The sequence below is a fragment of the Colossoma macropomum genome, unplaced genomic scaffold (assembly GCF_904425465.1).
Source record: "Colossoma macropomum unplaced genomic scaffold, Colossoma_macropomum, whole genome shotgun sequence".
In the NCBI taxonomy this organism is placed as follows: Eukaryota; Metazoa; Chordata; class Actinopteri; order Characiformes; family Serrasalmidae; genus Colossoma; species Colossoma macropomum.
The window spans coordinates 28,359,291-28,372,223 of NW_023494785.1; the positions used below are offsets into that span (position 1 = coordinate 28,359,291).

Genomic DNA, 12,933 nt, shown 5'->3' on the forward strand with positions numbered 1-12,933 from the left:
AGTTTTTCAGTAACTGGAAGTCTGTCCTTTATTATTGGAGCGTTAGCCTGTTAGCTGGTTAGCTATATAATAGAATACATTATCCAGGTATAAGGTGAATAATATAATGCGAAAACAAACTGGCAATTCTTTGTCTGGTTGGATTTTATGGGCACATATTTCAACAATTCCTGGGCTTCTTCAAGAAGTGATAGGAAGCAATATTTATGTGTCTTCTGAAGCGATGTGCTTTCTTGAGAGGATTGTGTTTGTAAAATTCCTGTTTTTGCTGCATTTTCAACTTCAGTTGGCTGTAGTGACCACTGCAAAACTACACAGTGTCCCAAAATCACTTCAAAGTCATTTAGTGGGACATAAAATGATAAGAAATCAGCATACTTTCTTTGACTTAGCTAAAACAGTGATGAACGACACTTAACCGTGTAAGTGTCTCCGTGTAAGTTCCTCAACCGGACATTTTTGTCTTGAAAAATAAAGCAGATACAGATAATAAGTTTATAGAAATGCAAATTTTATGATTCAACAGGACTGTATAACACAAAAGTTCTGCTTGTATATGCAGGTATGTGGTATTATACTTTGCTACTACAAAACAAAAATGTCTTAACATGAGCATGTTATTAAGGACGTGACTGAGAAGGCAGAGATAGCTCGGCTTTCATTGCTAAATAGGTTAGGTTCATGTTACGTCCAGAAATAGTTCAAATATAATTCTCTGACAAACTAACATGTTGGCACCTTGTCCACTGAAGAGGAAAAAAAAAAAAACTATAAAAGATGGTGTGGAGTCTCCATCAGCATCAAATGTTGTTAGCTGGTTAGCTCTAGTGTTAGCTCTGTAGCTCACCTGAAGCAGTCTCCACTACATTACTCATCCAACAACTGAGTACTACTTGCTCAGCTACTTTTGAATAATAAAACATGTCCTGAAATGTATTCCTCTGCATAATACTATTTTTTGTGCAACACCAGAGCGGTCGGCTAAAAGGTAAGCCACAGGTTTACATACATTTTAACAGAAATCCAGTTTTTTGTGGCGGTGTTACCCCTCTCTATGGTAGCCCAGATATCCATTCTTGAACTCTTAAGGATAGTCGAATATCAAAATTAGCTGGAATGCACATCCTTAAACTATATAAGGCTTTTCTTTCTGAGAAAATTAGCACATTCTTGCTCCATTAAAAAAAACACTCACCGCTATATCACCCTCCTGTAGGCGCATCCCAGCTAGCGATCCTGAAACGTGAAAATGAAATTATTTTACCCACTTATCTTACAACTGTCACAAGTAAAATGACTCATCTCCCAATTTGGCTGTTTTCCCAAACTGTCACACTCTATTATAAATGTTTTCATGCAGTTGCTAAGAGTAATCAATCTCATATACTATCTTGGCAACCATGGCGATACTGATAGACAAGCACTAAGAAGAGAAAAAATATATAATCATGTTTTCAAACAAACTCTTACTAAGAGAGAACTGTGGTGTGTGTATGTGTGTGTGTTAGATTTTACAGCTCCAACCACAAGTGCTGGCCTGGGGGGTGTCAACTGTCTACTGACATCTTTTACATGTTTTAATTTGGGTGGCAGAGGGCGGACTTGTTAATATTTAATCATAGCTAGTCATTGCCATTCTTGGTGGCCTTGCAGAAAAAAAGCTGAATAAATCTGCTCAAGCTTTGACATGTAACCACACACACACACACACACACACACACACACACACACACACACACACAAGCTTTTGTGAGGCTGAGACTTCTCAAGAAAAATGTTCCTACAAAAACCTTTCAATAGTTCAGGAGCGATGCTGCTGCCCATTCATTTTCAGTGCTTCCTTGCTGGTCTAAACTCATTTTAAAGTGTAATATGCTGCAGTGAATAATCAGCTGCTCTCGTCTCATGTCACCATTCTGTACTGTATAGCCATTGTACAAGGACACTTTAGCCACCACTCTGTACCAGCTCCAGCACAGGTGAGGCAACAGAATATTATATAGAGCAAAACTTTCCAGGAAATGCATTTTTCATGTATTTTGAGCAAGTTTAAAGAGACTTTTCTATGCACTTATTCCTTTTTTCCACTTGTTTTTCAGCAATAGTAAAACTATAGGGCTGTCACTATTGATTATATTAGTAATCAGCTGGCTGACTATTTATTTACAGTGCTGTGAAAAAGTATTTGCCCCTTTTGATTTCTTCTATTTTTGCATATTTGTCACACTCAATTGTCTTTGAATCGAATTAAACACAAAATACAGATTTTAAGAGAGCCTTTCATTTATTGCAAGAAAAAAGTGGCTCTGTATAAAACAATAAATAAAATAGTCACAACAAGGCCTCATTACTGCCAGCCCTGTTGAATCTAAACAGCATTTAAACAGAACCTTCCCGGCAACGTGAAACAGGACCACACAACACCGGCCTACCAAAATTTCTCCAAAAGCGCAGCTACGACTTGTCAAGGAAGTCACAAAGAACCCAGACAAACATCTAAGTAACTACAGGCCTTGCTTGCCTCAGTTCTTGATTCCATCATTAGAAAGAGACAGGGAAAAATGGTACCCACGGGATATCCATAGTATCCATAGAGAAAACTACTGTTAACCAAGAGGAGTAAAACATTTACCAACAGTGATGAACCCTAAGCATTTTGGAATAATGTTCTGTGAACTTTTAAGTCGACCTCAGAACTTTCTGGTCCTGTTATGTCTGCCGTAAAGCTAACACAGCATTCCACAATGAGAACATCACACCAACAGATAAACATGGTGGTAGTAGTGTGATGGTATGGGGATGCTTTGCTGTCTTTGGGCACGGGCAACTTGCCACAGTTCACAGTACTACAAATTCTGCTCTTCACCAGAAAATGCTGCAGAATGTCCTGTCATCAGTCCATGATCTGAAGCTCAAGCACAATAGGGCATGCAGCAAGACAAGGATCTGAAGCACCACAGCAAGTCTACCTCTCCATGGCTTAAAAGAAATAAATTAAAATTGAGGTTCTGGACCTTAAATAGGCAGCTCATGCTCAAAAGGCCTCTAATGTGGCTGAGCTAAAGCAACACTGGAAAGAAATGTGGACAAAATTCCATATCAATGTGATAAATTGATCTCCGGTAAAAGGAAGTGTTTCATGGCAGTTGTTGCTGCTAGAAATGGCACAACCAGTTATGAAGTTTAGAGGGCATTTACCTTTTCCACATGGGTGACATAAGTGTTGCAAAGCTTTATCAATAAAAGAAATGATCAATTAGAAACTATGTTTTGCATTTCCTCATGTTTTTTGTGTTATATTACATTTTGTATGAAGAACAGAAACCATTTGACATTTGATTTTGAGTTATCCATCCATCTATCTATCGTTTCATTATTTTGACAATAAATCAAATAATTTGAGTTTAAGAGCCAAAAAATAACATTTGACTTAAATGAACAATAACAAACTATGCGAAGTATTTCAAAGATTCTAAAATATTTTATTGATATATTATTGAAAAAATTAACTAATATAAATACATTAAAAATTGGTGAGTGAGGACAATAGAAGAATTTTACATATGCATTAACTTCACCACTCAAGTTGTCAATTAATCATTACCAGTTCATCAAGAAAGAAAAACAGATTGTGAGTAATCGTGACAGCTCTATAACACACTAAACAGTGTAACCTCATAGAAACAATAATACTATGCAGCCAGCAGCACTATCAAAATCTAGTCAGCTCTCTTGAAGGCTGGGCATCTCCCACCTTTTTATTGGTCATAAAGTCCATTTTATGCAGATCACCCTGCTGAGACTAGATGCCATTGGTTGGTTGGCGTCAGGGTCACGTTTATGTTCATGTCTGCCAGTGGTGGGCTGTAATTGAAAAATGTCACCCCACCCTAAGGGAGTAATGGGGGTAAGAGAGTCAGGCGCTTGGCCAGGAGCCAGCTTCTGTTCTCCTCTCTTCTCTCCATATTTCCTCCCTTTCTTCTCTCTCAGTCAGTGTGTGGTTTACATGCTGCTTGGAAAGAGGACGTGACCACTGCTTTTATTGGTATCCTCCAAGAGGAGGTGCCAGGGGAGGAGGGGGTCAATGAAATGAGTGCCGTTTTAGTGCCATCTACAGGCTACGAAGCCTCACTGGCAGGTATGGGCTTAAAAAAATGGCGCGGCAGAGATTTAAATGATTTGCCTACAAGGATAGCACAAGCAGCTCAAATCAGAAATGTATACCATTTCCAAGTTTCATAGCACTGAGCTATTATACAGCACTGCCTATTATTCAGCCATTTTCCACCATCATCATAACAGTTACATGGATATACATCAGAGCACCGTTATGGCCCATGCAGCACTGGCCATCTCTTTCCCTTAAAATGGACATCAAATACTTGGGCAAGAGGATGAAAAGTTAACATGCTTCTCTGCGGTAGTGTTGTTGGCCTTACCAGGGTTGTCTCCGGTGAAAGCAACCACTTTGCAATCTTCCGGAAACCCAAAGCGCTTAACAAAGTAGTGGGAAACAAAGCCCTGGTAGGGGAGATAAATAAAAACAAAACTATTAGAAAAAATGTATTAAAAAAAAACATAAAAAAAAATCACAGTTCTTTTCACATTCCACTATAACACAGAGCGTACGCTTCAATAACTTTCACTTACCGTTCAGGTTGTAAAATCAGCTGGAACTAGGGCTGGTCAACATGACAATTTGTTATTGTTACTATAATAAATTACCTCACAATAGTCTTTTCTGAGAATATTATGTGTATCATCAGTATTTCAACAACACTGAATAACATTACCATAAACAAAAGAAAGATTTAAACCAAGTATAGAGACCCTGAAAACAACAAAAACAATAATAGTTCATAGTAACTGTATAAACTACACAGCAAAAATAATCTATCTGAATATCAGCTCATTATGTCAATATTTTACTAATTTATTTTTACTACCTGTTTGATTTTGCCTCTTAAATGGGCTGTCTGCAAGTACTGAAGTAAAAAAGCATAGCATTCCTAATTTCTCAGAGCCTTTGTAACTCTTAACTCTTCTTAACTTCTCACAGTATCCAAAAAAATGCAATTTTCTCCTGTTTTGGAGGTCCATCACTTGAACTTTACACTTTTTTTCAATAATGTAGATAGAATACATTTTGATAAAAATGTGTATCATTTACAACATCAAAGACAAACTGGATTGTCTTCTTCGTATGTGAGAAAGCTAGTCATATTTATAAAAGTGTTTTTATAGAAATGATATTTTTTTTAAATGATATTTTTCATTGTTGCAGGTGTACAGGATTTGTTGATATGAAGAAAGCTGCAGTTGTGCTGCCCATTTTATCTCAGCACGGCTGCTGTTGTGGAGAGACGTGAGGAGCGGTTCTCACTTCTCCCCTTTCACTCCTCATTGCTCACTAGCAGCTCAACACTGAGCCATAACATTTCATACACACAGAGCTGACGGTGCTCTAGTTAATCTAATAACATAATTACATGGAAAAATATTCCTTTTGATTATATTAATTAAAAATGTCTAAGTAACTTTCCATTCCTCTGGTTGAACGGTCACTAGGTGGCCTGCAGAAAGAGGTTAAATGTGGCACTACTGCTTTACTAGCGCATCTGGTTTATGTCGACTTGTCTGCACAGTTCAGAAGAATTAAATGTTGTGAACTCATGAGTAATAGAAATGATTTCAAGTATCATGTAGTCATATTTTCCCACACATTGTCCAGTCTTAGCTAGAACATACATGGTAGTGTTCTCCTAATGTTCTCCTAAGCTGCTTTTGCACAGCTAATATCAGCACAACTTTACAAACTGGAGAAAAGAAAAAGCAAACAATCAAACACTACCAGAACCACTGTAGATGGTGTGGGGTCACTCAGCTTCTCTGCTAACTGAGGTGCTGTGGCTTTCAGACATGGTTCTGACCACTGTTTAGTGAAGATGTCCATTAAATTCATCCCTGAACCTAAAATGAAAGAATACATTTAAACAGTTAAGTGGAGGTTTCTGCTTGCAACAAACCTCAAACCTCTCAAGGAGAATAAAAATCTCTCAATGAACAGATCTGCCTGAACAAGAGCAAACAGGCCCATGATCAGGCATCAGTCAGAGACACAGCATGTGGCCTGGACGCTCTACAAGAAATAATTTGCATGTTAACAGAAGCAGTCTAAACACTGATAAATACTAAATAACATTGAAATAATGGTTCCAAAGCCATTGACACAAGCAGCACAGTCAGTGGTACATGTTGAATCTTTCTGACCATTCTTTTCAAACAGCTCCTGAAAGGAGGGAAAGAGCACAATTATCCTTATCATACAGAATTCCTAACTGACATAACACTTCTTCAGCAGTTCCACTCAGTCAGTACATCACACACTTTGACTTTTAAGTTAACAGAGAAAATCCGATATGGTTTCTGTAATCTAATCACGATGGTACTTAGTACGCGTGGCACTGTTTAATATTTCTCCAACTCGCAAATAAAAATACAACTTCCTTTTGTCATGTCAACCTAGCCTTATCTTTTTAAGCAATTTAACTACTGATAACAAAATATGATGACCTAGAAAACCAAAGAAACCTTATATTCTCTACAAAAGAGCAGTTTTTGACCTTGCAGGAAAACAAACTATATGGAAAAAACTAAAAATTAACTCGATATTCAAAAATATCAAAAAAAAAAAACTAAAAAGCTAACTATCATAATTACAGTAACACAAAGCATTGGTTGCCTTACCATCGCTGTAGTCAATTGCTGCATAGTTGCCAAGGAAGAGAGATGCAGCAAAGCTACTGACCAATGAGATTCTCTAATGAAAACAAACATCAAAAAAGCAAAAATGTCAAATAATGCTTGGTGTACATTTAAAGAGTCCATATTCTACATTTTTCTTTCATAATTAGTTTTTACACAACCATTTTCCATCCTCTCTTTACCGCTTAGAATGAAACTAACAGTAACTTACCGTGCTTTTAAGAGTGATGTATGTAAATGAGCTCTGGTCTGTTTGGCTGCTCTGTATTGTGTCTCATTCCAAAAGCAGTCCAGGATGTAATACTTTGACTTTAGTGTGACTGAGTGGGGCTAAACTGCTATAGGCCAAACATGTGGATATATTTAAATGTGTTGGCTTTCATGACATCACAAAAACTGCTTTTGGTACATTGTGAAACTTTAGCAATGTTTACACAGCAACTCAAACTCAAAAAAGCAAGGAAAATAAGATTTTCCACAATATGGGACCTTTAATATATTCTATTTGTAAAATGTCTTGTTTACTGTCTAGTACGAACTAATTTAAGCATGAAATGATTTGTGCCTATTGAATTTGCTGATACTGATTTTGCACATTTACCTCTGTTTCATTGTATTTATCTGGCTGGAACTGATGGATCTTGGCAATTTGGTTTCCAGTGAAACGCTGAAAAGTATGAAAAAAGGACATTAAAATGTGTTTATAAAAAATTAAAGACATTTTATACATACTGATGAACAAGAAGAAGCCACGGTAAGATCACACTATTGAACCGTCATATCAAGGGTTAATATTTTCTCCAAAGGGCAGTGTCCGTGCTAATGACATCTGCTGGTTACGTAAACCAGTGAAATATCAAACACACCAAGTCTGCTCAAGATTACGTCACAACATATATGATCCTGAATGTGTGATTGGTACGAAGGGCCCATGTGCTCCAAAATGTAGCAGACTGTGTCATCTGTACACACCTCATAGGCTCGTGACCCAGTGATGTCAGCAAGCTGTTGAGCACCCCCTACTGCAGACTCGAGGTACTGACACTGCTCTGCAGTACTGGAATCCATCCACACTGGACTGTCTTGGACAGCAAAATTACCCTATGGAAAGAAACATGCTAGCTAATCCAGCTCAGAAGGTCACTGAAGGTCACCAGAGAAAGATATCAAAATGTACAGAGCATGAGCAGTCAGCCTTTAACAAGCTGTATGAACCGTACTGTCGCCATCATTACATTGTATGTTTAATATTTATAAGAAAATGAAAAATTCTTGATTTTAGTGTATAGTGCAACAGTCAGAGACCACCCTTCATTTATTAAATTTCCAGTCAAACCAGCCATTAACTACAGCATCAGGAAAAAAAGCAGAAAACATATATTTACCAGATAATTACACAGAGGCCTCAACAACTAAACAGGGTTAATGTAGTTAATTATAACTATGGCTAAAATAAAAACTAGCAGTGAAAAGATGTGCTTGTTAACTGTAATAAGAATAAACACTACAGTTTTCAAAAACACGAAACTGGACTAAAATGATTACTTTTCAGAAAATAAAAACAAAACTAAAACTATTAAAGTCCCCTTAAGACTGACTGAAACTAAAATGAAATAAAAAAAACAAAATATGAAACTAAATAAAAAACTATTGAAAAACCTTTAATAACACATGCACCAAAATATAAAAATCAAACTTGTCAGTATTTAATGTGTCAACCCCTTCACCTTTATTACAGCTTCCATTATTTTCAGAAGACTTGCTTTCAGTTTTTCAAAAAAATCTGCAGGGATATTTTTTTAGGTCTTCTAACCAGTTTTTGGACTCCAGCATTAAAATCTCCTTTCTAGATTTCACTAATTTTCCTGACTTTCCCTTTCTTTACGCAAAGTGGATTATCTTATATCTAATCTCTTCAAAAATATCATGAACAAATATCCTGAAACTTGAAAAAAGGGTGGTGTCTGGCTTTTTCACAGTACTATACAATAATGTTATGAGTCATTTTGGATCACTTCTATTGGTCCATACTTAACAAAGTGTTCACAAAATGTAATACTGTAAATAGCAGTAATGCAATGCACCATGTTTTTATGGACTTCAGAAACACACTATGTTTTCTCAAAGCATAAAATTAACATAGACTAAAACTTTCTCCTATTGCTTGTACTTCTCTCTCCAGCAGCCTTGGCCAGTGCTCCCATATTCAATAATAGGTGAAGAAATCCCTCCAGCTTTTAACAGAGTAATCAATAGCATTTAAAAGCAGGATTACTGGATTAATACTAAATTCTCTATTCCAGTCCAGGTCATGCCCTCTCCTCTCACTCACCCATGTGAAACATGTTCAAGCCTCACATGGTGCTGCTTTAAATATTAACATTGACATTCACTGTTTTGCAAAAGTATTAAGCAGGCCCAACAGGACTTATGTCTCTGATGAACCTTGAACTCTTTGAAAGAAAAAGTCATGCAACGGGAAGTCGGGTTAAACATGCCCAGTGGAGCTATTGATCAAAACGACCACTACCTGAAGCAGGCTGTGCAAATCTCTCCCTGGATCAAGATGCTGCAGAGCCTGTCTTGCTCCTTTTTTCCAGTACACACTGCCATGTTGCTGCAGAGAATGGATCAAATGAATGAGCCTTAACAGAGAAATTAATATCTTATTTTGAATACATTTCAATGCATAAATCAATCGCAACTGACCTGCCCGCTCCCTGAAACTGCCTTAACATGAGAGAAGTCAAAGCCGGCATTCTTCATCTTCTCAAGGATGAGGTCAAGTGCCTGGGGTCACAATCCTTCACTCAGTAACAAGGTTCACAGTAAATCATTGTTCATCATTTAGCTTTGCACAAAATACAGAATAACTGGCATAGAAATTAAACGAAAGGGAAAGGGAGAGGACATCACTTCAAAACAGGTGAAGCACAAGCTACAGTGCACGTACATGACTGGACGTATTGTTCTGAATAAAAGGCCCTCATTTTATATTTTCTTGTATTTTCTTTTTCCACTTACAGGTGATTCTATAAATGGCATGCCATTTAGCCCTTGTACCTTTTTTAAAATTGAATCTTGCAGTTAAACTAGCATCCATGCTACAGGCACATGTATATGTTAGTTTAATGTTTAGCCATCGTGATGTGTTTTACTGCAGAGTCATTATTTACAGATTAAAAAGTGGATGCAATTTCTTAACACGCTGAAACTTTTGCTAATTTTTTTTAACTCTTCTGTGAAAAAAGTTTGGGGGGGTTGGTTGGCAAGTGGAGAACAGGATGGAGACAAAAGAAGTACATACATGGGCATGGAAAAGTTTGGGCACCCCTGGTCAACACTTCTGTTACTGTGAACAGTTAAGTAAGTAGAAGATCAACTGATCTCCAAAAGGCAAAAAGTTAAAGAGGAAACAGCCATTTCAACATTTTAAGCAAGATTAGTGTATTATTTTTGTTTTGTACAGTTTGAATGACAAAAAGAAAAGGAGCACAATGCAACAGTTTGGGCACCCCAAGAGTTGTGGGCTCTCAAATAACTTTTACCAAGGTCTCGGACCTTAATTAGTTTGTTAGCGGCATAGCTTGTTCGAATTGTCGTTAGGAAAGGCCAAATTTCAAGGCTTTATAAATACTCTGACTCCTCAAATCTTGTCCCAACAATCAGCAGCTCTGGGCTCCTCTATGCAGCTGCCTAGCACTCTGAAAAATAAATTGACTGACACCCAAAAAGCAAGAGAGAGCTACAGCAAAGCGTATCTGTGTAGCTGTTTCCTCAGTTTGTAAAGTAATTAAGAAACTGAAGGTTAACAGAAACAGTGGAGGTCAAGTTAAGTGTGGAACACCAAGAAAACTTTCCAAAAGAACTGCTTGTACAACTGTTAGAAAGGCGTATCAAAACCCATGTTTGACTGCATGCAAAAGACCGTCAGGCAGATTTAGCAGACTCTGGAGCTCTACCTGCACAAACATGACCTTCATTGAAGAGTCATCAGAAAACCTTTATGGCTTCTGGAAATCAGGCCATCTTTTACTCTCTGTAGCTGGGTTTGTAAAAGAGCTGTCAGAAATCACTTAATATATCTGTAAATTACAGTTTAAAACTCTAATAAAAAAACAAAATGGACTGTACTGTTTAGTTACAGCCAGTAATGATAAAAATAAATAAGCGCTAGCCTTTCCTGGAATTGTTTTCAACACTTCTTTACTGTACTATGACTGTTAACTCATGCAGTTACAGTTATTAATAGTTCTTCCATCTTCTACTTATCATCATACTTATCATTATTGAGGTATTTTGCTCAAATATTTATAGCAACATGCAGATCAGATCTATACTGAATATATGTGATATTATTATTCCTGTTAATATTTTTCTATTTTAATACAGACATGTAAAGCATGAGCTATCAATCTGATAAATGTATTTATAGGCATGCTTTGTTTTCACAGTTTTACATCTGAACTGCTCAGATCAAATCTGCAACCCTACACTAAGTAATGGTGGGGAAGTTACCACTTTTCTTTTAGCAAGTGCAACTCAAACACACAGCCCATTCGGCTAAAAAGAGCTGAACACTGACTCTCAGCTGAAACTGTAACTGGTGCTGTGCATGTGGTGGAATTGTGGCTCTCCTTCAAATCAGATATACTGCTACTGTAAAATACCTGTGGCATTAAATAAGGAAAATATCAGTATCTATCCATAGGTTTGTCCAAATTTATCGATTTTTCAAAATATTTCATTTGAAGTATGTATTTGAAATATACTACCAATTTAAATTGGCTTATGTTTTCTCTTTGTGGTCTGTACCTTACAGCTTCCTTGTACTAAAGGCTCCCTGTAGGGACTCACTGAGCTGAAAGAACTGAAAACCAAATCATGAGCCGAACCTCATCATTTGACTCTACACATCTTACTTACTAGGTCAAACCACCGATTTCTGCCACTTTAGGCTGAAAATGATCTTAAACTCAAGAGAGCCGATTTCATAGAGCTCTGCAAACGTATGAAGACTGATAACAGAAATATATATAGACGTGAAATAAGCATATACAATATTCCAGTCATTTCATTAACTTTCCAATTTACTTGCACTGAAGCGTAGAGTGTAGGGGTTTCATTTTTACAGGGAGTCCTAAAACAATTTGAAATTAATAGGCCAAGTGGTCAGGTCCAGCTCTCTTTTTTCTGCTATCTCCTTTTTTCCCCTGTAATTTCCTGTTGGCCCATAGCCTGGGCCATCACAAGTGATAATGAGTAACCCCAGCTCAGGCCGTTTGTTTTGGGGGGGCCAGGAAACCCTTATTTTGGGACATGTTTCAGGCAAATTGATGGCAAATACTGAGCTACTATAGTCCTAGAAGCATGAAATTTGGCAGAAAGTGTCCTGAAAGAAAGATAGAAAAATAAAAATAAGGGGCTTACTACCATTCATTTTTAAAACACCATTTAGAAAATACCCAAAAAGACAAAAAAAAACCCTGACCTCTCAATAAGTTCTTATAAAAAATGGATACTGATTAGGACTCTAGGTTGAATAAAATTTCCAAGTTTATAAGCTCAAACTTTCCTGAAAATTAAGCTTGCTTGTAGAGAAAGTGCCATAATAACACCAATAATTCAAATAAAGCTACATACTGCAATACTAAATAATACTACAAAATAAAAAATATAAAATATAAGTGCAAAAATCACTATTATACAATGGCAAAAAATAACTGACCCCAAAAAGGTTATGGGGGGATAAATCCCAGGATTGTAGTCTTCCAAATGCAATTTCAGAATCAGTCAGAGAACAGCAGTGAATGTACTGAGATTAGACTGAGGTTTTTATAGTAATCCTTTAGAAATTCCTGTAGTATCTGTTACTCCAGTGACCAAAGACGAGAAATCATTCAGATGAGGGGCAGATGACAGAATTCAGCAGATGAGAAAATGACTGTGAATAAAAAGAAATATGAGAGTGGGAGGAAGAGGACAGCGGAAAGACTCACTGAATACAAACTGAGAGGCAGCAGGATGGCAGGTGCGAGGGAGGAGAAAAATTACTGTTTAAATATCTCCTAACACAAATGATATCTGTCCACAAGAAATGTATTAACTGAATGATTAACTGAAGGTAACTGAATTAAAACTGTCCACCAAATGAAACGGCTTTCTCTC

The 12,933-nt window shown here is 37.0% G+C and overlaps 1 protein-coding gene across 2 annotated transcripts in view; it reads right to left on the reverse strand.

Moving 5' to 3' along the window:
* The window catches only part of xylb (xylulokinase homolog (H. influenzae)), a 75,071-nt gene that overhangs the window by 56,734 nt on the left and 5,404 nt on the right, over nucleotides 1-12,933 (reverse strand). For both annotated transcript variants that reach the window (XM_036589609.1, XM_036589618.1), the window contains exons 4-11: nucleotides 9,475-9,555; nucleotides 9,296-9,382; nucleotides 7,738-7,866; nucleotides 7,367-7,432; nucleotides 6,748-6,820; nucleotides 5,852-5,970; nucleotides 4,440-4,521; nucleotides 1,196-1,236 (exon numbers count right to left, since the gene is read on the reverse strand). In XM_036589609.1, the coding sequence (XP_036445502.1) occupies nucleotides 1,196-1,236; nucleotides 4,440-4,521; nucleotides 5,852-5,970; nucleotides 6,748-6,820; nucleotides 7,367-7,432; nucleotides 7,738-7,866; nucleotides 9,296-9,382; nucleotides 9,475-9,555 (678 nt within the window). The remainder of the gene's footprint in view (nucleotides 1-1,195; nucleotides 1,237-4,439; nucleotides 4,522-5,851; nucleotides 5,971-6,747; nucleotides 6,821-7,366; nucleotides 7,433-7,737; nucleotides 7,867-9,295; nucleotides 9,383-9,474; nucleotides 9,556-12,933) is intronic.